The sequence below is a fragment of the Camelus ferus genome, chromosome 32 (genome assembly GCF_009834535.1).
Source record: "Camelus ferus isolate YT-003-E chromosome 32, BCGSAC_Cfer_1.0, whole genome shotgun sequence".
Classification (NCBI taxonomy): Eukaryota; Metazoa; Chordata; class Mammalia; order Artiodactyla; family Camelidae; genus Camelus; species Camelus ferus.
This window is the reverse complement of record NC_045727.1, coordinates 4699786-4724245: the sequence shown is the minus strand read 5'-3', so window position 1 is coordinate 4724245 and position 24460 is coordinate 4699786. Positions and strand designations below refer to the sequence as shown.

Below are 24460 nucleotides of genomic sequence, written 5' to 3'. Positions count from 1 at the left end.
GTGGCCATTCATTCACTCATTAATTTTACAAACATTTATGAATTCTAAAGTCCTACACAAAGTATAAAGTAATCATTCCCATAAACAGAGTAGTAATAATAAAATAACATAAACATTAGTTAAATGTAAATAGTCATTCAACAAACATTTATGGAGTTTCTACTGTGTATCAGGCACTGTGCTACATACTAAGGATAACTACGAAGGTAAATATGGCACAAAAACAAAAAAAAATTGTTTTTGAGGAAGTTTTCTATCAAAGGGACGAGACGAGAGAGAACAAGATTACAGTGTGTTGGTAGGTGACACACTTCAGTGCAACAGGAACACAGCCCATTCCCACTGGGGACATCCTCCTACCCAAGCCAGTTTCGGGAAAGAAATCAGTTCACTTAATCTCTCAACATTATATATTTCAACTCCCAGATTAAAGGCATGATGAGGTATTTCTCTTCTACTTATTCACTGCAAGAAGGCTATGGATTCTTTCTAAAGACCCCAGCCAATGCTGGAAATCTTCCAAAGGAATTAGATCCTTTTGTTTTTCTGGGGTTTTGCCAGAGGTCCAAACCAAAAGAGACAAATGGAGCTATTGGCTCATCCATTTAATATTAACTGCCAACTCCCTTCTCCCAGAACACAACGCCCTTCTATTTTAAAAAGCACCCCCAGCAACTCGCTCTGTGTCAATCAATGGCCAAATTAAGAAAGGATGCAGATTCCAGTCTTTCAGCTCTAATTCCAAACACGAGACCAACTTCTCTTCCATTAAAATAGGATTTAATAATAAATCAGTAAAAAAAATGTTCAATAACTTACCTCAAATTCTTCCCAAAAGCCTTGTTTGACTTTATCTGTGGTCTCAGCTAATTTGCTTAGTTCTCGAACTCGACTTTCTATTTCAGCAGCATTGATACGAGTTGTGTTGAGGGGCTAATCAAATTCAGCAGTTGGTGTGAAATAAAGTATTACAGAAATAAAGTGTTAATGCAAAAAAAAAAAAAAGACTTCTATGTTGGTGTTCATAAAGGCAACACAGGAAGTTCACAGGACACAGTATTCACAGTAAAAGTATTCAAAGAGAGTTTCACTTTCTTTTCTCTCCTGTCAGGAAATATATCTTTCTTCAACCTCCACACACGTTACTCCGCTGATACAATTCAAACTTATTTTGCTTTATAAAGAGACTACAGTGTTAGAGAGGCAAAATCATCTGCCCTAAGGAATAAGAGTGAGCTCTGAAATAGCAATAACTCCAAAGGGAAAAGATAAGATCACCTAAAGGGAACCAAATATGGATCTACAATGAAAACTTAATAAAAACTTGCTTTAAAAACTCCATAAGGCTTTTAGAAATACATATGGAGATAGGCATGAAGATGATGTAATATCTAGAATGTTTCCAAATACTACAGGAAGAAGGCAGTTAGTGGAGTAATAAACTAAAGAAGAATTGATGAGTTGATCATAATTGAAGCTGGGTGATGATACGGGAGGTTCACCACACTATTCTACTAATGTCTACTTGGACTGTTCTAATTACGGCTTTTTAAACTCTGTGAGGAGATGGAGTTTAGCTTTCCAATACGCTTACCTGCTTGAGTTGTAGTACAGTGCCCAACGTTTCTACCATAGGATTCTTCTTGTAATGCTCCACGAGATCTGTCAAAGAGTCAAACCGTTCTCCTCCACCAACGTCATATTTCAATTCCTTTCAAGACAAAAAAAAAAAAATGTTTATGACCTTTATATTAAATTACTGTTTTTCCCATCTCAAGGACAGAGACTAACTCTCCCCCAACAAAGGAAAGATCAAAGAGCTGTACGAGCACAACGGGAAGCAACAAAGACGACAAAGATGGAGAAGTTGGCCCAACGTAAAAAAGGTCATTGTGAGGTGTGAGAAGCTCTAAATAAATATCCAACGGTAAACAGGCCACAAAAAAGTTTTTTCCTCATAAGTTCACTAAGTAGCTTAAAAAAAAATGAAAAACTGTATTCTTTACTGTTCACTTATACTCTAGGCTAAGTGACTTTTAAACACAAGGCTGCTGAACAGAAGGTAAATAACTACTTCTCTCTGAAACACAACAAACTCCAAGGCTGGTGAGGCAACACTGAAACCCAAAATACATGTCTTTACTTTCATCTTCTTTTTTTTCCTTTCATCTTCTAATGACAATTTAAAAGGGAAATTATACACAGAGACCAGGAAACTTTTTTCTGACAAGGAGACCAGAATAGGCTATTTCAGGAAAACAACAGGAAAATGGTTAAACTTAGAAAATACAAAACCCTAGAAATGATACACACTTGGTACATACTTGGGTACGAGCTTTTATTCAAAAGTCAAACTAGATGGGGGAAAAGCACTTTCTGAATGACAAAGTGAGGACCTCTGAAAAATCCACTCTTCCACAAAAGTAACAAGAACCCTGGCAAAAATTGTCATCAGATTTTTCAGGACTCAGAAAACTAACCGAGAACTTGTAACAGTCCAAGGAGCATTTATTCAAGAAAAAGGTTGAATCTTGATAAGAACAACAAACTGTGACCTTTTAACTTACCCTATTCCCACCTACCTCTCTCCAGCTTCTTGGTAGCATTAAAAACCAACAGCCATAGTAGCTGTGAAAACAAAGCAACTTAGCACAACTGGAGCAGACAGGATGGATCTGGGACTCTTTCATAACCTATCTCAAGAGAATTATCACTATTTGACCTGTTTAGCAGCTCCCTGGGAGAGCCCTAATTTCAGAGATGGTCTTTATTTGACTGACGGAGCTCACTCACACCGACCTTTAGGGAATCTCCTCAAAACAACTGGCAGCAAACGTCTTAATATCACAGCTGCCTGAGGCGGCAGTATCAGTTAGGGCAAATAAGAGACTGACCAAAAACTTACAAGGAAAATCTATGTCCACAGCGGGGCTCTGAAAACCTCCAAATATCCTTGAAAATCTAGAAGGTCATGTGCACGTGCAAGGCTATGTGAAGCCGAAGAAAGAGCAAAAAAAGCCCTAATCTTTGCCTCTCGCTGACCCTGAGGTTCCGTGCAAGCAGGAAGTGAAGGCTAAGGCAGAGTTTTAAACTGCCAGAGCACTGAAGGCAGATGTGCCCCAACATACACACACAGAGTCTCTCTGGCAAAGGCTGGGAAATTTAATGCTTCAAGGCATTGAAGGAAATCTCTGTACAATCATGAACTGACCACTAAGCTACCCAAGCAAAGACTTCAGTGTCCATACATGACAAAGAATACATGAAAATCACTGAACACACAAACAGCAACAACTACAAAAATAATAAAAAGTAACAACAACAAACGCTGGGAGAGGAGGGCATCAGATTTCCAGAGTTGCCACATTATTTAAAATGTCTAGTTTCCAACAAAAAATTACGAGACATGCAAGGAAACAAGAATATATGGTCCATACATGGGTGGGGTGGGGGTAGGGGGCTGGGGTACTCAGTAGAAACTGTCCTTGAGAAAACCCAAAGGCTTTAAACCAGCTGGTATAAATATATTCAAATAATTAAAGGAAACTATACTTTACAAATTGAAAGAAAATATGGACATGATATCTCATCAGATACAGAATATCACAAAAACTTACACAAAAATATTCATAATAGCCAAAATGCCCATCAATTTTTTAACAGAGAAACAAAATACAGGCTATCCATATAATGGAATGTTTGACAATAAAAAGACAGTGTTTACCGACACAGTACAACATGGACAAACCTTAAAAACATGCTAGGTAAAAGAAGCCAGTCACAAAAGGCCACATATTACATTATTCCAGCTATATGAAAAATCCAAAATAGGCAAATCCATTGAAACAGAGAGATTAGTGGTTGCCAAGAGCTGGGGGTGGTGAGTATTGAGAGTGAACAGTAATGAGCACAGAGTTTCTTTTTGGGGTGATGAAAATGTTCTGGAATTCGATAGTGTTTGTTGTTGGTTGTATAATTTGTGAATATACCAAAACCCACCAAATTGTCTACTTTAAAGGGGTGAATTGTATGATGTGTGAATTATATCTCAATAAAGCTGGGTTTTTTTTTTTTTAAATCTTATTTAAAAAACTGAAGCAGTAAGTGAATAGACAGTTGCTAATAAGAAACTATACCAAAACAAAGTTTGACGCAGTTGACCAAGAACCAACCTCCTTGGTCCAGCCACCACATTAAAAACAAGAAATAGTGTTCAATTCTCCCAGCCTTAATGCAGGAGCTCAGTAATATGAAAGCACGTGTAGTCACAGGGTAGACGGTGATGACCCAAAGGAGGAGCTGAGGCCATTGCTCTCAAAACTGAGATGCAGGCAGACCCCAGCAGCAGGCAAGCATGAACAGATCAGATACTGCAGGGCAGAAGGTGTTGCGCTGAGGCATGACTTAATCTGCCAAAGACTGACTGGAAAGAAACAATTTAATGAATGATGAAACAACTATAATTAACAAGGTATTGAAAGTGTAGACGCCCTCGACTAAATGAACAAAGAAGACCTGACTTTGGAAGTAATGGTGTTGGTTTTCTCCCAGCAGAAAAAGCACCCAAAGATGACATTTCACCACACCCACAGTTCACCTGGGGCTTTACCTGACAGCGGATCATGACGTGGGTCACTTTAGACTTGCCGTCGTTGCTCTCCCCTTTGTCATCTCCGGTGCGGACAGAGAGAACAAAATCTCCAGGGTGGCTCTGGCTCTCCCGTACAAGAAAGCTACCATGTTTTCCTTTCTCAGTTAACAATTTCTCTGCCTCTTTCCCAGAGAGGTGTCCATGAAACCACCTAAATTTTTTAAAATGAAAATCAACTGAGTTCACATGGGATCACAACATTCTTTCACAAAACTACCATACAAAGTCACCTCTCCTAAACACAGTTAAAAACAGACACATTCCTCCAAGAGACTAATCCATCCCACATAAGACAGAATTTGCATCTCAAGCAGGCAGGAAAAATGTCAGAGATGTTACAAGTGACCACTAAACTTGTTAAATAAGCCTTCAGTCATTTGGAGGTAAATGTCCTCCATCTTTCCTATTTCCTTTTAAATCTCCCATCTTTTAAAAAGGCAATTTTAAAACAGTCATTTAAAGAAGTTATAATAAAAAACTTCTGGTAGAAACAGAGAAACATTTGAACAGCTGCCCTTGCTTGGGCATGTAAACACTACCTGGAAAAAGGATCTTCATTATAAATTAATTTAAGCATTCCAAACTATTCCAGATTTCCAACCTCTATTTCAGGAGCCTCCAGCTTCACTGTCAAATCTTTGGACTATATACTGGGTTACCATTTCAAACTTTAAAGCACATAAGACTCAGAATAGGGGCAAGAGATTTTGCTAAAAATGTGAATTCCCATGCCTCAGAATCAGAACAATGCACTAAGTCTGAGTGAGGTCCAGCGATCTGCGTTTTTAACCAACACACAGAGTCCTGATGGAGGTCATCTGAGGTTGGTCTTTGAGGCAACACTACTCTAAGTTACTACAGAAAATATCTTAACATAATCATATTAATAATGTGGCTTTCCCCCTTGGGATCTTGGTGAGAAAACAAGCATTATCAGCTCACAGTGTGAATGGCTTAATACTAAAGGAATGTACTGTGAGGTATTTTTCATCTACCCTCAATTGAACAGAGTAAAATTTAGAAATAAACTGCACATAGTTGCCTGACAGCCTTTTGTCTAATAATTTGGCTGGAGAAACAAATTATCAGCAGAAAATAGTAGTGACATGAAGGGACAAGTGGAAGAAACCTACATGCAGATACAAAATATACAAACCTAAGGAAGAGACCCTGATTTGGTAATGAGTCAGAGAGCAGACTGGGAATGCAGAAAACCAATAAAATCAATACAAATAGTCAAGCCCCAGCTTTCATCAGCTTAGTTCCAACACGGGGGAAAGATCTCTGAGACAGTACAGTTCCCTCTAAGCAAGGTCATGCCCACACATTTGTGGATATAACATAAAAGAAGTGATGAAAAATCTGGCCCTCTGAGCTCTCTGCTTTTCCACTTCTGAGCTTAAACTGACATCTGTTGGTGGCGTTGCTGAATAGCTGGTCGGGAGCTACTACAGGAAACTGCTACTATTTTAGTGTCTCCATTATCATTTGCTCTCATAACTTACAAAATTCAGCAACGCTCAAGTTCAGTAGTCTTAAAATTACTGCATGTACCACGTACATACAGGAATAGTCTGAGACCTCTGCAGAATGAGTGTAAGTAACACTGACTAAACCTTTTGCGTGAAAAGGGCACTCTGAGAATAATCTGGGCCTATTATTCCTACTTTAGTAAAACTTTTAAGATTGCAGCTCAAGAAACAGATAGATGCCAAACCCCCGCGAGGCATTCACATCACACCTATGGCACGGGAGAGATGCAGACTCTGCAGTTACTAAAATGTAACTGACCTTTCAGAGGTAGGATCTGCACAGTTCAGAGGATATTTGAGCTCAATAACATCTCCATTCTTCTCTTTCAATTGCCCATGATGTTCCATGTAATACTGGACCAACTCAGCCAAAGTGGCAAACTTCTCCCCTCCATACAAGTCATAGTAGTCACCAGTGTTCTGAATCTTGATGTGGGTGACAGCTCCATTTCTTCTAAAATAGTCCATTAGAAAGAGGAAGAAAAAACAGATAAAAGGCTATACTAGTAAAAACGGATCTCATATTCATTATCAGATTCCATTTAAATATTGAAAAATAAAAAAGTAAGGTACGAGTTTACACTTTTCCTGTAACAAAAGCAGTGAGTGAAATAACCACACAGTCAACCATTTCAATACCCAGGCTGTTTATTAATTTCTTTCTCTTGTACAACTTCTATTTTGAAAGTCTGATCTATCAAATTGCATATGTCAAATGACAATCATTTTTCTCATCACTAATTAATCAAGACAAATATCATTAAAATTAAACAAACATCTACCTCATAATCCAGTAAACCCACTCCTAAGTATTTTGCCCCAAAGAAATGAAACTGGATGGCTACCAAAAGACTTGCATAAAAATATTCATTGCAGCCTTGCTTGTAATAGAAAATAATTCAAAAATCAAATGTTTATCACCAAAATGGATAAACAAATAGTTTATCCAATGGAAAACCACATAGCAATTAAAAAAAAAGAACCATTGATATACACAAATAACATAGATGAATCTCAGAAACATTATGTTAAGAGAAAGAAGCCAGACACAAAAGAATATATACTGTAGATTTCATTTACATGATATTGTAGAATAAGCTAGTCCTTGGGGATAGAAATGAGAATAGTAGTTGCCTCTTAGGGGAAGGAAGATTAGAAAGGGGCACCAAGGAACTTCCTAAGGTGATAGAAATACTCGAGATTTTGATTGGAGTGCTGGCTGCATTAATAAATGCATGTGTCAAAACTCATCTCACTGTACACTTAAGATACTATACATAATTGATCTTTAAAAATCATTTTAAAGACACATAATTGACAGTTTCCAACCAACTGAACTGACATAATACTGGCCAAAAGTTCCTAAAATTTGGTATTTTAGTTAGCCTAGGCCATCTGACGATTTCCATTTGGTTTTCTGAACTACTAAATACATCTCAAGGACACCCATAATCATCTTTGTGGACCCAAGGGGTCTGGCAATCCCAAAATGGTAGCCACTGACCTGTATTTATTTTTAGTTTGACCCTATAGTGTTATTGATGAAGCCTCCGGAAATAAAAATACACTTCTACCAAAGAAAAAGGAAAATTGGAACTAAAGAAAATAAGAAAAATTGTCCCACAATGTTAGTAACAATATCTACTTCTTATTTTTGGTGACAACCTTTTCCAGTGGGCAAAAAAGGCATTTCAGGTCACTCTCCTCCAGTGACCTCTGATTCTGTTTTAACACCTGAGCTTTTTAATACAGTTGGACTTCTAAATCTTATAAATGTTTCACATATTTATTTCAAAAAATAAAGTTGACAAGGATAAAAAAATGACTACATAACAAAAAAAAACTGAATACAAAAAGAAAGAAATGAATCTAACTTCACAGTAGTTCACAACTACACAGAAAATTAATTCCCAAAACTTTTGAACACAGTACTGATTGAATACACCCTTAGTGGGACATAGTCTGAGAACAAAAATACTCCAGAGAAATCACAAACTTTACTTAACGGGTTTGTAATTAGAAATGATAGTCGTATGGTAATTCTGAAACTATTTCTGTGTTATAAGGTTGGACTCATGAGATCATCCACTGATGCTGCCGGGAAGAGGAGAAGAGAAACACAAACATGGAACGGGAAAAGGTGAGGAAGTGGGGTAGAGCTGGAACTAGCAAACCTGCCTTGATATATATTTATTGATAAGTCGATACATTTAAAATTTGGCTTTAAATATATAAATATTTATTTCCCAGCTCTGCCTACTAAGGACCCAGAAGCAATGACACGCCAGGGGTGTAAACACCAAAAGATGGGGAGAACAGATATTATGTGCTTCCTGATGTGAAACAATAGGATGACTCCAAAAGCCATTATCGAAGTGAGAGAAATCTGAATATGGATTACATGTTGGATAATATTATTGAATCGATGTTAATATTTCTTATATACAATAACAAAATTGTAGTCAACACAGGACATCCTTGTTCACAGGACATGCACGCTGAACTGTTTAGAGGTAAAAATAAATGTCCTGACATCTACAACTTATTTTCAAAATGTACACTCATAAAGAGAAAGAGCAAACATGTCAATAAATACAGGAAACGTGGGTGTTCACTGTATTCATCTTTCAGCTTTCTTACAACTTTCAACTTTCCTTTTCCTATCTGAAATTTCTCAAGATAAAAAGCTGAGAATAAAAAGGGAAAAAAAAAAAACAAAAAACACCTCACCAGTCTGTAGTCCTGCCTCTGCCCTTACTAGCTATGAGGCTAGCTTTTCTTTTCTTTTCAACATTTTGTTAATTGAGTTTTAGTCATTTTACAATGTTGTGTCAAATTCCAGTGTAGAGCACGATTTTTCAGTTATACATGAGGCTAGCTTTTCAACTTAATCTCTATGCCTCAGCTTACTCACCTCTAAGATGCAGATAATAGTGGTATTTACTCACAGGTTATTGGAGAAATCAAATAAAATATGTGGAGACTGCTTAGCAAAACAGCCTAGAATATGTCAAGTCCTCAATATTACATTTGCTATCATCACCATCATCATAGTCATTATTATATAATCTCCATTCAAACCCATAAAGGTCAAATATCACTCAACTTTAGGTTAGAAGTCTGTGTTAGGACAAGCCCAGAAGACTCACGAAGGCTTCCACCCACTCGTAGCAAAACGGAAGTAAAAGCCAACGACATGGCTCTTTGAGAAACTAATCTACATCAAAAAGAGGCCTCCCAAGTCCCAAAAGGGTCCTAAACAAATCTTCAGGACGTGTGATTACTTACTTCTTTATGTAAAAATAATAATCATAAAAGCAAGTTCATAGAGCAATTCAGTTCTGGCTCCTGGAATGAGCTAGAGTAAGGAGAATGAGTGTAGAAGAGAAAGCCAATTTCTAGAAGAAACCTTCCCACATCTGCTCAGAGACATGTAACAGGATGTTGGCTGCACTGTTCAAAAAAATTTTAGACAAGGGGGAGGTATGGCTTAGTGGTAGAACGCGTGCTTAGCATGCACGAGGTCCTGGGTTCCATCCCCAGTACCTCTGTTATAAATAAAATAACCCTAATTACCTCCCCCTGCCCACCAAACAAATAAACTTACAATGCAAAAAAATTTTAAGACAAACTAAAAACAACCCAATGTCCAACAACAGAGGATTGGATAAATTGTGCTATGTTCATACCATTCAAATAGTATATAGCCATTAAAATTAACAGTTAGATCCAGATGTACCAGCACAGAGCTCAAACAAAAGTTAAACTGAAGAAGGGAGGGGTGCGGGGTAATTACAGCTCAGTGTCAGAGCGCGTGCTTAGCATGCACAAGGTCCTGCTTTCAGTCCCCAGTCCCTCTATTAAAACAAACAAACAAACAATAAAACACAAAGGTTAAAGGAAGTTGCAGAATACATACAAGTAAAGCCATGGATATGAATTCTAAAAACACACAAGCCAACATCACATTGTTCACACACAGTACAAACGCAGTGTAAGTATAAAAACATGTTCAGGAAGGAGATATGCCAACCTCTTGATGGTGGTTTCCTCTGAGGAAAGAGGGAGGGGAATGGGACCGGGCAGGGGAACAAACGGGACCATAACTTCCTCAAGGGATGTTTTATGAAAAGAAAGTAAAAAAAGTGAAAAAGTGAAAAGTGAAAAAGAAAAGCGATCTTCTCTTAAAAAGCATTTCTTCCCATTCAGAAATCCACAGAAGGGAAAGGAAAAATGCCGGGAACTAGGCTCAGGATGAATGTCACCAGGACTGGTCCTTGTTTCTGATGGAATCAGGAATGAACCTGGCTTAAGAACTGGTTATCCTCTGTTCCATCCCAACCCGAGTGGTCGAGAGAGTGAGGAGAAAAGCCCACCCGCAGGCCCCATCTGCTGGCCCCCCAAGCCTCTCACTCTCAGGGGGCCACATCCTTAGCCCCACGAGCAGGCCTGAATCACACCTACTCTGTGGGCCGGGGCGCTGGCAGGGCCTCACCCACAGCGCAGAGGGCTGCCCTTCACACTATGAGTGAGGGTAGCAAGTTGTCCAAATGCAGGCTTAACATTTCCCACCTGGAAAACACTCCAGGAGTCTCTCTTTTTCCTCCAACTTACCTGACAGAAAGTGTGAAGTCTCCGGGGTTACTTTTACTGGGCCGTGCCAAAAAACTGCCATCCACTCCTCTTGTCAACAGTAGGTTTTCCGCCTCCACGCCAGTGATATTCGGGTGAAACCATCTTGAGAGAGAGAGACAAAGAGAGCAATAAAAAACAAAGGCCTCTGTCAGGACTACTTTCCACACCATCATAGCTTAAAAAACGCCCATGTGGAGAGTAGCAAATAAAAATGCCAATACGACCCCTTTGCCCTCTTCTCCTTGGTCCCCAGCACCTTCCCCAGAGTAGGGGCCTGGGATCCTGTGAACACAGTGAGCGGGGGCATGGTCAGTGGGCCTGTGGCTGGAGGTATGGGTATTAAGCCAGTGCACTTGGTGGACCGAGCCCAAAAAGACAGTCCACACGGCCAGGAGACTGAGCACATGAAGTGGGATGAAGCAAATAAGTAAGCAAATAAACAAATAAACCACTAAACAGTAAGTAACCATACTGAAAATAATGGGAGCCAGGTCTCTCACTGCTGGAGAGAGAGAGACAGACAAATGGGAAGGGAGAAAGCCAGAATAACCTTGTGGTAGTAGATGGCAACTGGAGGTATCAATGCAAACTTTAGTTTTTAACATATATATGGAGATAGATACAAAGACAGAAAAATACAGATGTGTATTTCTGTGTATATTTTCCTAAGTCTCTTCTGAAAGGGTCTGGAAGCAATTTCACCCAGTAGCAATCAGCATACTCGGAACCCTAATCTTGGTTTCTAAATACTAAATGCTGTTTTCTAATAAAAGGAACTGGGCTCCTTGGAGAAACAGCTGATTGCAGGGCTGGGTCATGAAAAGTAAGATGAGCTTGGAAATCTTACTGCGCTACAGCACAAAAGAGCTCCAAAGAGCACATGTCAAAAGTATACAGGAGCCAGCTTGAAGGGCCTCCCACGAGCCAAATTGGGGACAATTTGTACCTCAAAATAAACAATGATATTAATGGATTATAACCCATTGAATTAAACAGGAAATCAAGTGTCTATGCAGATATTAATTTTTAAAAACTAATTAACGTTTCTCAAAAAATTAAGCATAGAATTACAGAACCTGGAAATTCCACTTCTGGGTATGTACCCAAAAGATCTGAAAGCAGGGACTCAAATAGATATTTGTACACCCAAGTTCACAGCAGCATAATTCACAACTGCCAAAAGATGGAAGCAACCCAAGTGTCCGGAGACAGATGAATGGATAAACAAAATGTGATGATATACATCAATGGAATATTATTCAGCCTTAAAAAGGAAAGAAATTCCATCACATGCTACAGCATGGATGCACCTTGAAGATATTATGCTAAGTGAAATAAACCAGTCACAGAAGGATAAATATTTATGATTCTGCTTATATGAGGTACCTAGAGTAGTCAAATTCATAGAGACCAAAAACAGAATAGTGGTTGCCAAGGGCTGAGGGAAAAAGGAGAGGAGAACTACTGTTCAGTGGGTACAGAGTTTCAGCTGGGAAAATGAAAATGTTCTGGAAATGGATGGTGGTGATAGCTGCACAACAATGTGAATGTGCTTAAAACCACTGACCTGTATGCTTACAAGTGGAAAAAATGATAAAACCTTTATGTTATCTATACTTAACTACAATTTAAAAAATAAATGGGGAGAAAAGGAAAGCTCTTTGCATTAGAATCATAAAGAATCACATATAATAAGTATAGAAGGAGTAACAGAATTAGAAAATCACCATTTGGCAACTATTATCTTAATAGCTGATGCAAGAATCATCAGTGGATGCTAAGTCTAGTGGGAGTAATATTTTAGGAGGGACAGGGATTTACGGTAACTCAAAGTACCTCCCCACAAAATGCTTATTAGTTACTTGTTAATTAACAAGTTAAAAATACTAATAAACTTCACAGTGGAGAATTTGACAGATACTATCTTAACCAATTGATCAAAAGTTAACACCACCAGTTCTGGGTTAAACTGGCATTATGTGCCTCCTGACATCACCTACTGGGAAGAACACAGTACCGTTTCTGAGATATTTCTGCCAAAAATGAATTACCTAATTCAATTATGAGGAACATTAGACAAGCCCAAAATGAGTAACACTCTACGAACAAACTGACACGTACTCTTCAAAAATGTCAAAACCATGAATGGAGTCAAAGAACTATCCAGATTACAGGCCAGTAACAAGACACAGGTAATACAATGCATGATTCTTCCAGGACTGTATCATGGACCTGAGGGAAAGGAGGCAAAGGGAAAAGAAGGGTTTTGGTGGTGGTGGTGGTGGTTCTGTCTTTTGCAATAAAGAATATTACAGAAACAATTTGAAAAGGGGGTTGAAATTTGATGATAATGTTATTATAATGTAAATTTCCTGATTCTAATGAGTGTACATGTGTGAATGTACTTGTTTTTAGGAAATACACACTGAAGTCCTTTGGAGTAACCTAGTCTCAGATGGTTTGGAAATAAAATTATATACACAGCCCATATATATATATATATATATATATATATATATATATATATATATATATATATGGTGGAGGGGGTTGGGGGAGAGAGTAGGCAAATGTGGTACAATGTTAACTGGTAGATCTGGTGACAAGTAAACAAAAGTTCTTTTATAATTCACTCTACATTTGCATAAATTTGAAATCATTTCAACATTTAAAAAAAGACCCACACAAATAACAAAGTCCACCAGGGATGACACTTCAAGGTTTTCCTCTCTAGTTTCTAGCCAGATTTCCTTCGTGGATTCCAAAAGTCACCAACATTTGTGGTAAAAGGAGTTAACTTCTAAAGTCAAGTTATCCTGGGAAGGGGAAAGGTGGGTATAGCTCAAATAGTTGAGCACGTGCTTAGCATGCACGAGGGCCTGGGTTCAATGCCCAGTACCTCTTCTGAAAATAAACAAGGCTAATTATCACCCCCACCCAAAATAAAATAATTAAATAATATAATAATAAATCAATTAAATATCAAAAAAATAAAAATAAAAAAATAAAGTCAAGTTATCCTGGACCTTTATAGGCTAATCCAATGCTCCCAGGAACATAAGTCAATATTAACTGTGGAGCCCTGATACTGACAGTCAAAATGAACTTTTTGCAACAAACACTGGCCCAATTAAAGTGTTTTACAAGAGTGAAGGAGAGTGATAATATCAGGTGAAAAGCTGTCATAAACTGAGCAGTAAGGACATGGAGACGTGTCCCACATAACCTACAGCATGGTGGCTAGGGCTCCGATCACACAGACCTAGGCGTCCATCTGAGCTCTACCTCTTACTAGCTCTGTAACCTGGGGGGCAAGTTCTTTCCACCTCAGATTCCTCATCTGCAAAATGGAAATGACAGGTCTTAGGCTCACTTTAAGGATAAACTGATAATCCACACAATGGAATATTCTCTAGCCATGACGAGGAATGAAGTACTGTTAAACGGTACAATCTGGATCAAACTTGAAAACCACATGTTGCATGATTCCATTGATGTGAAATGTCAGAATAAGCAAGTCCACAGAGACAGAAAGTAGTACTTATTTAGAGAGGAGGCATAGTTAATAGGTACAGGGCTCCTTTTGGAAGTGATAAAAATGTCCTAAAATTGTTAGTGATCGTTGCAGTATGTGAATATACTAAAAATCACTGAACTGCATATGTGTGAATCATAAGGTATGTGAATTATAGCTCATTAAAGCTGTTTTTTAAAAAATAATAATAAACTGGGATAATAAAAGAGAGGGCTTACTAAATTCATTCATTCAACACTTACTGAGCATCTATCACAGATGAGGCATCTAGGCACAGAGGACACAGCAGTTAACAGAGTAACAATCCCTGCCCTCAAGCAGCTTTCTTTATAATAAAGGAAATAAAAGTAAATGAATAGAATGTCAGCTGGCACTAAATGCTACAAAGAGGAATAAAGCAGCAAGAGGGGAACAGAGAGAGAGAGTGCAGTGGATGCTATTTATACAGGATGGCTGGGGAGGGCCTTGGCACTGAGGTAGCATTTGATCAGATCTGGAAGAAGTGAGGCAGCTACATGCAGACACACAGGAGAGAAGCACACCAGGCAAACCGAGGAGCAGGATCAAGGGCACTGGGGCAGACGGTATTCGACATGCTCAGGTACTCAACAGCCCAGTGCGCTTGAAGCAGAACAGATAAGGGACAGAGGGGTCAGAGATGAGTTATAACAATAAATGTGGATGAGTTTGCTATCTACCAAAAGAAATCAACAAGTCTATGAATATTTATGTACCAAATAACACAGCAACTACCTTTGTGAAGCAAAAACTACAGGAGATCCAAGGAAACATAGATGGAAACACACTAATAATAGGAGGCTTTAATACACCACATTCAATACAAAATAAAATGGACCAAAAAAAGAAAGAGAGAGAGAGAGAGATAGAAAACCTAAACAACATAAACAACAGGGTAGATCTTATACACATATATTGAACTCCATACCCTAAATAGAGAATACACATTTTTCTCAAGGGCCCAGTGCATTTTCATAAAAACTGACCTCAGATTAGGTTGCAAAGAAAACAGTACCTTCTATAAAGTAGAACTATTACACAATGAAATACCACACTGCAATAAAACTGAACTTTACTAACAAAACCAAAAACAAAAAAAAAAACAAAAAAAACCAAAACAGACAAGCCCTTCTACCTGGAAATTTTAAAACCTCCCATCGAACAACTTCTAGGGTAAAAGGGAAAATACAAGCTGAAATTACACAATTTATAAGAAATAATGGCCATGAAAACACTTCACAACAGTATCCACGGGTTACATCTAATGGAGTGATCAGTGGAAAATTCACTACACCAAACACTAACATTAATAAAAAATATTTCCCAGCTCGAAAAAAAATCATTAGAAAAAGGATAGCAAAGAAGTAAATACATTTTATAAAGATGAAAACAAAAAGTAGTAGATCTAATTAAATAATCATCCTGCTTTTTCTTTTTTTTTAAACATTTTTTATTGATTTATAATCATTTTACAACGTTGTGTCAAATTCCAGTGTTCAGCACAATTTTTCAGTCATTCATGGACATATACACACTCATTGTCACATTTTTTTCTCTGTGTCATCCTGCTTTTTCAATTAATGAAATAGACAAACCACTAGCTAACTTATTTAGGGGTAAAAAAAAATGAGAAAAAAAATCACAAATACACAAAATAAGAAATGACAAGGGGGAAATAACAAGCGAAACAGAAGAATTTTTAAAAAAGAAACTACTTTGCAGACTGTTGTGCAAATAAATTAGAAAATCTAGATGGAATGAATAATTTTCTAGGGAAATACAGATTGCCAAAATTCGCCATTAGAGAGGAAACTTAGGCAAACCAACTTCTGTATAAAAATAGAGAAAGAAATGCAAAAACTACCCCACAGAAAAGCACCAGGCCCAGATGGTTTCACAATGGAATCCTACCAAACTTTCAAAGACCAGATCATCCTAATGCTCTATAATTTATTCCAGAGAATCAAAAAGAAAGGAAAACTCACCACTTCCTTTCATGAAGCAAATACAGCACAGACATTTATACCAGAAAAAGACAACTACTTCAGTGACAGGCAAGGGAGACACCTTGTTCCTAATTCTAAGATTTTAATTATTTTAAAATTATAATGATGGTTATATTGTAGTATTTCCAATAAAAACCCTTAAACCTACAATTACCAGGCTAATGAAGTGAATGAAAGGAAACCCATTTTTGTCCTCCCCTCTGTGCAAGGTGAAGTGTGGATCTCTCCCAGTGTCTTTCTGCATCATCAGTCCTCGTTAAATGAAATACTGCGGGTTCAGTAGTGGCTTCGTTTTTAAGTACCTGTCATCCAGCCTGGGCCCCCACCACCTATCAGGGGACCTGTTCCCTTACTGTCACCACTGTTATCTCCTCTTTCTTTTTTAAAAATGGGTCCTAAAAGAATTTCTTGGGTTTGTCCTCAACCTCACCACTGGGATGGCAGCCTCACATGCATTATTTACTGCTTCTAGCAAGAACTTTTTATTTGCTTATCCTGTTTTTCATTCCCATTTCATCTTCCCTTATCTCAACCAGCTATTTCAGGCTGCTCAAATTTTTTACAGAATCAATATCCTTTAGGATCTTGTTGAGAACACAAACATAAACTTTCTAAAATCTTTTTAATTTTTAAAATGTATTATAATAGCACAGATAGGTATGCAAATTCAAAGAAAAAGCCCAAGCGTCTCTTAGACCCCTGGTTGCATTCATCAGAAGTAACTACAGTTAGAGGCTTCCTAATCTTTAAGAAATGTCCCACACACATACGTGTAGATATGATATTTACCTACGTGTGCACATGCGCCAATGCATTACTCCCTCCACGCCAACCTGTGTGAAACACACAAGGAATTCTGATCTACACCCAGATTTTTTCACTTGTTACAACACTAAGATCTTTCTGAATCAAGAGATTCTTTTTATTTTCATTTATTTTTGAATACTTTTTTTACTGAAGTATAGATGATTTACATTGTTGTGTTAGTTTCTGGTGTACAACAGTGATTCAGTTATACATTTATATATATTCTTTTTCATATTCTTTTTCATTATAGCTTATTACAAGATACTGAATTCCTGTTCCCTGTGCTATACAGGACATTCTTTTTAATGGCTACACATTATTCCATTGTAAGAATGTACCAGCCATAATTTAACCCCTATGATAGGACATTTATATTATTCCTAGGTTTTTGTTATTACAAATAATGCAGCGTATCACATCTTTTATCATCTTTATACACTTTTAAAGTAAATCTATAAATTAAAATTTTAGAAATGAAACTGCTCTGACAAGAGGTTTTTCACTGACAAATTTGTTGAACTGCACTCAAAACAAAGTACCAGTTTCAACTCCCACGAATTGAGTGTGAAAGCCCCTATTTTCTCAGTTTTGCCAATACTACATACATTACCAAACTTTTTCATCTGAGTTGTGGAAAATGGTACCATTCTACTTTGCATTTCTATGAGAGACTGACGACTTTCTCATATTTTCAGACCACTTTTTTTCCTTTTCTGTGAGTTGTTCATTTGCCACTGTTCGTTTTCTATTGGATTTTTTTTTTCTTACTGATTTAAAGGGGCTCTTGATAGAACCAGAAAATGATCCTTTATTATATTTGTGGGGCAAGTATTTATCTTAGCTTTTTTCTCTTTTTACTCATTTGTGGTTATTTTTTTCCTCAAGAAAGTCATCTTGCCTTGGTTAAATTTATCAGCTTTTTCCTTTATGGCTTCTGGGTTTCTTGCTATGTTTAGAAAAACTTAAGGCACAGTACTGTTGTGAGATGAAAATAAATTAATACATATAAAATGCTTAGCACAGAGAAAGCCCACAGAGTTTCACCTTTGGAACTAGGAATTTAGTTTTAGGTCAGAATAAAATACGTATAATAAAGGCACAAAAATTTAACAGGACCCTGCAGTAGGTACTAAAAAGGGGAGATGACTGGGAGAAGAAAGTAAATAAGACAGAGATGAGAATTTAGGTCAAGAGAGAGTATGGAGAAAAGAGAAGACAGAATTGTATTTTTACAAATAATAATATTTTATCTTTAAATAAAAAACCTACAAATTACAAAATAGAAAAGATTTATCTATGCTTATATCATTACATATACTTTTTTTTCCAGCAACTATGAACTAGTTTCGACAGCAAGAAAAAAAATAAATAATTGACCGGCTATTACACATTACAGCTGGTTAAAATTACAGCTACCTTTAATGATTGTCTGCCACGTGCCTGTGCGCAAAATGGACTCCAGAAATCAAACTTTCAACCATTACACTCTGCTGTTTATTTCTAAACAAATCTAAAGCAGGACTCTGGATCTAGATTGTCTCTGTTCATAACCATGTGTTCCCACCATCGTATATTTTACAGAAATAACACACAGATGTCCTGCTGATGATGAGGGACATTATAAAAGTGACTTCTACTGTTGAAGGTGGGGCTGGGTAACCACCACTGACACCATCAGGCACAGGAGATAAGGCAGGTGGTGGTCTCTTTACCCCTTTATTAAATAAACTATTATTATTTCACTTACAACTTCTAATTATACTTACCATGTTATTAAGAGTGAACAGAGGAGCCTGATGTTTACAGGGGCAGCTTAGTAACCAGCATTTAACGCACAGGGTGGACAGAGTAAGGGCTTAATAAACGTTAGCTATCGCTGTTGTTAGCATTATTACTATTGGCGGAAGATACGCAGATAGATTCTTCACCTGCATAATTATGTTAGTTTCACACAGGCCATTTTGACATATGAATCATTTAAGCTACAGTGCCTTTTCAGAAACTGAACTTCATGGCTCAGGGGCCGTCCCTACATTATTTCAAACAGTATATAATTAGAAATTGAAAGTTCTATTCCGTAACCCACCTACTCGAGTTCTGATATACTGTAAATGCTTCTTCCTTAGCTATTTTTTTTTCAAAAAGCCTTTGTAATTACTAAAAACTCTTTCCCAATTGTATTTTAACATTTGCAGTTCAATCACGGGCAGTTTTGTGATTTGCAACATGCTTATCACTAATACAGAGCAGTTAGAGTTCATTTAACCCCTGAGATCTTAGTAAGGATAAAGAAAAATAGTGCAGTTAGGAGGACTAATATTATATTATAGATCTGGTCTCAAGGATTATATAAACACTTGTAATATGAGGTACTGAGGCCACACACATCTCTAAGCCCTGCCCCCATCTCCCACCTAGTGTGAATTCAAATAGCAGAAGTTAGCCTGCTCCCAAAAAATAATGTCAATGTATCTGTGTTACCTAAAAGGAGGGGGAAAAGGCAAGTTAGTGCATCTACATTTGGGTTTACCAATAAGGTGATTAATACAGTGGTTCCAGACAGGATGAGAAGAAACAGATACACTTCCAGTCCTCCTCATGTATACAGTAGGCACTTGAGGAATGACTGTTGCCTGAATGAATTTTGGGGAATGAAGAAAAACCAGGCAGGATAAAAGACAGAGAGGAGAGGCACAGTGAAAAAACCCCGCGAGGAAGGCGGGGAAGGGCGTCATCCTCTGGCACATTCTAAGACCTGCAAACCCGCCAGCGCTTCACAGTCCCTTCTAACAGGCCATCCTCTGGCATTGCCTATCACTTACTAAGATTCTCAGGTCACAACATGGCCCAGGTGGGTACCATCCATCTCACAGAAAGAGCTAAAAACCCAGACATACACAACACCAATACTTGTGAAGAAGAGGCTCAGATCAATGTCTAAAATAAATCAGCTCTGTGCTGAGGGGACCTAAGAAAGGAATGACAGAAGCCGTGCCTCCAAGAGAGTTTACAAACCCAAACTATCCTCCAGAAATCTCATTAGGGAGCACAGACTCTACAAAGGCTTAGCTCTCTGAGGCCAGGAACTTATTTATGTCAAGGGAGTTCAAAAAAAAAAAAAAAACAAAAAACAAAAAAGCGCTGATGAACCAAAAACAAAATACAATGATGCTGAATGTTTTGTTTTATCTATGCATCCCCTTCCCCCAGTGATGTGGGGAAACTGCTAAGCAGGCCAATAATTTCAGGAACTTATTCTCAAGGCTGCTATGCAAAGAAGGGAGTTTAGAGATCCAAAATCTAATTTCAGTTTCTTGCCTAAATAAAAAGTGATACTGGGTATAGCTTTCTTACCCGCTCCTCCAGAAACATCATTTTCTTTGTCCTTGGGGAGAGGTTTTACAGTTCGGTACTTTCTGCAAATTACAAGAATATTCCTTTCTTTCTAAATATTTTAAATTTTAATATTCTGTAGGAACAGGATAGGTCATGAGGAAGGCACAGTCAACAGGGACAAGCATTCTAGGTAACAGAGGCTAGAAAAAAGTTGTTAAGGCAGGTTTTTAATGGTAGTGGATAGCTATATCTTTATAAATCATTATCTTTTCCTAGAGTTTCATTGGTTAGCATCTCTGCTCTAATGACAAGGCAATAAAAGGAAACTGCCTCCAAAAACTTTTCCAACAATGGCTTCTCCTGTTCACACCCTGTCTCCTGCTGGTCTCCCCTCCCTGAGACTACTTGTCCTCCTACAATCCTTCCTTCACATCAGCTCCAGGGATATTTTTAAACAGATCTGCTCATGCCACTCCCCTGATCACAACTTTCTACGGTTTTGCATTGCTCTTAAAATACAATCCAAACTCGTCTCCGTGGTCCACATGACACTGAGGCCCTTAAAAATCCCTGTGTGTTCTAGTCCCCAGCTACGGCCCCAGCCTCATGGCTCCTCCACGTGCTCCCTTCTGTTCTTCAAGCACTCCAAGAACTCCCCCACCTCAGCACTTTCACACTTGCTGTTTCCTTAAGACCTGGAACAACCAATGCTTAGCATGGTGTTCGACACTCAGTAATCCCACAATAAACAGTTCTTGAATTGAATGGGTCAGTGTCTCATCAGAGTTGGTCAATGGAATGACAAAGACTTGGATCTACAGTCCATTCTCTTTAAAATAAACATATTGCCTGTGTGTATATGTACGTGTGTATAGCCAGGTACATACAGTGTATGAATGTGTATATCAGTATACAAGTACGTATGCATTTTAAACAGTATGCGCTATTCGGAAAAATTTCAGTTTCAGTTTGGTGCTACAGTCATCAAACTCATTTGATGCTGTCGTTCAAGTATGTCTCCCTCTCTAAATTCAATGCTCCTTGCAAACATGAACTGTATCTTTCATATTTTAATGTTGCCAAGGACCACAGAACACACAAGTTTGCTAAATGCACATAACCCTCCAGAACTCAGTAAAGAACTGAGCTGCATTTTAGGGTGTCTGAATCCATTTCAGGGACTCTCAAACCCTTGTTTGCAGTCCTCATCTCCCACAGAACCTGCCAAACATCAGTATTTACCTTTCTTAAAAAGCTCAGCTTTGGAGGGCAAGTGCTGTCTGTGTTTCCCAAAGGGAAAGAGAATTAAGCACAGTGTCTTCCATTGTTCGGCAGTTGCTTAACAAAGTACACCAAGGCCCACTAGTAACAATTACAAACAAGGGCTGGCTCTGCTTTTCCAGACCTTGTGCGACTCTCTAACAGTCTCCACACCGGGCACATGCAAGAAGGGTAAGTAGTCTTAGCAGCGGCCCCAGCATGTGAGCAGCTCTGGACAAAAATCTGACCTTACATCAGGACAGGACATCAATAAAGACATCTCAGTTTCAATTGGAGAGACACAGAACTGTTATGTTTCAGTAAGGCAAGTTTATTTACTCCCATAGGAGATAAACAAACATGGCCACCAGGGAGAGCCAGGGACAGAATGTACCTGACCTGCAACAGATAAAAACCAAAAGCCTGGAGTCTGAGAACAAGCTAAATTTTCTGCCCCTTTCAGTTCAACTCATGGGACGTTATCTTCCAGAGGAACAAAAGTAAATGCAAAAGATGTGCCAGATGCTGAAGAAGACCTAGAGGATACAGCCAGTTTTGTCAGCTGAATAAGGCAGAGCACGGCAGCCGAGCAAAGTCTAAACTCAGTAGTGGCATTGCTAAATTACGGTGCCTTCCTTTCTCTCCCTAAGATGTTGAGGGGTACCAGTACATCGAACAGGATATTCTAATTACTGAATGCGTACAAACTCTAAACTCTAAACCCATGAACTACTGAGTTTAGCAGCAAGGTTGCAGGATAGAAGGTGAAAACACACACACACACACACACACACACACACACACACACACCCATGAACCAAAAAGAATTATGATAATTAAGCAAAACAAAATTCAGAATATCAGTCATTCAGGAGTCAGCCCACATGATCACATCCTCAGAGACTTTTCCTAAACCCATCATCAAAACTGACCACATTCCCCACATTTGGGTTTTTTTTCCCTCCCAGCAGTTATTACTACCTGAAACGGTCTTATTTATTCATGTGTTTGTCCACTTTCTCTCTCGGCCATAAGAAGAGCAATCTTTGCCTGTCTTACTGCTTCATCCTGCCTAGTTCAATAACTACTTGTTGAATGAATTAATTCTGAGGTTAAAAATCATTTGAAAAAGAACACAGCTGGAAGACTTACAGTATCTGATTTTAAAACTTGCTACAAAGCTATAATAATCAAGACCATGTGATACTGGCATAAGGAAAGACAAATAGATCAATGGAACAGAATAGAGTCCAGAAATAGACCTGCATATAAATGGGCAACTGATTTTTAACAAAAGCGCAAATTCAATAAAGATGGACAGTCTTTCCAACAAATGGTGCTGGAACAACTGGATATCCATGCAAAAAACAGAAGATGTATCCACACCTCACACCACATACAAAAGTTAATTCAAAATGAATCATAAACCTAAAATAATAAAACTTCGAGAAACCAAGAGAAAACATTTGAAACCTTGGGTTAAGCAAATATTTCTTAGAAATGACACCAAAAGCATGATCCTTTTTTTCATTGATTAACTGGACTTTCATCAAAATTAAAAACCTGTGTTCAACACACTATTTAAAAAATGAAAAGATGAGCCACAGACTAAGAGAAAATATTTGCAATTCTGATCAAAGACTTGTATCCAGAATAAAAAACTCTCAAGTCTCAATAAGAAAACAAATAAGTAAATTTTAAAAGGGAAAATATTTGATCAAATAGACATGTCACCAAAGAAGATACGCAGATGGCCAACAAGAACATGAAAAGATGATCAATATTATTAGTCACCAGGGAAGATACAAATTAAAACTACATTAGCAAATCATTATGCTGTGCGCCTGAAACTAATGTTATAAGTGAATTATACCTCAATTAAAATACCAAATAAATAAAATTAAAATTAAAAAATTAAAAATGCTGATATGGAAAAAAAACTACAATGAGATACAATGACACACCCTTTAAAATCGCTAAAATTTAAAATCTGACCATAGCAAGTGTTAGCAAGGATGTGAAGGAACTGTAACTCTGACATACTGCTGGTGGGAATGTAAATGGCACAACTATTTTGAAAAAGCTTGGCAATTTCTGAAAAAGCTAAATATACATGTGATCCAGCCTTATCACTGATAGGTATTTACCAAAGAGGAATGAAAAATATATGTCCGTACAAACACTTGTACACGAAAATTCAGAGCAGCTTTATTTGTGATAGCCAAACTCTGAAACAATCCAAATGTCCATCAACAGGTGGATGGATAAATAAATGGTGGTATATCCATACAATGGAATATTACTAATCAACCAAAAGTAATGAACCATTTGACACACTGTACAACATGGATGAATCTCAACATAACTACAATGAGTAGAAGAAGCCACATGTACCAAAAAAGGAAAAAAAAGCCACACATAAAAGTCTATTTACGTAAAATTCTAGGAATGTAAACTAACGTATAGTGACAGAAAGCAGAAGAGTGTTTGCCTGACAACAAGGAAGGGACCACAAAGGGCTGGAGGAGCCATCACAAGAGGTGTTAGATATGTTCATTATGTCCACGTGGTGATGGTTTCACGAGTGTATACGTGTGTCAAAATTTATCAAATTGTACACTTAAACATAAGCAATTTATTGCATGTCATTTATACCTCAATAAAGCTGGTTAAAAAAATA

General features: G+C 37.8%; 1 protein-coding gene across 4 annotated transcripts in view; it reads right to left on the bottom strand.

The window, feature by feature from the left end:
• PTPN11 (protein tyrosine phosphatase non-receptor type 11) overlaps positions 1-24460 on the bottom strand; it is a 61510-nt gene that overhangs the window by 35030 nt on the left and 2020 nt on the right. For 2 of the 4 annotated variants that reach the window (XM_032471954.1, XM_032471956.1), the window contains exons 2-6: positions 10798-10920; positions 6443-6634; positions 4610-4802; positions 1595-1711; positions 820-933 (exon numbers count right to left, since the gene is read on the bottom strand). In XM_032471954.1, the coding sequence (XP_032327845.1) occupies positions 820-933; positions 1595-1711; positions 4610-4802; positions 6443-6634; positions 10798-10920 (739 nt within the window). Of the gene's footprint in view, positions 1-819; positions 934-1594; positions 1712-4609; positions 4803-6442; positions 6638-10797; positions 10921-24460 lie in introns of all 4 variants that reach the window. The other 2 variants (XM_032471953.1, XM_032471955.1) reach the window with 1 other exon arrangement.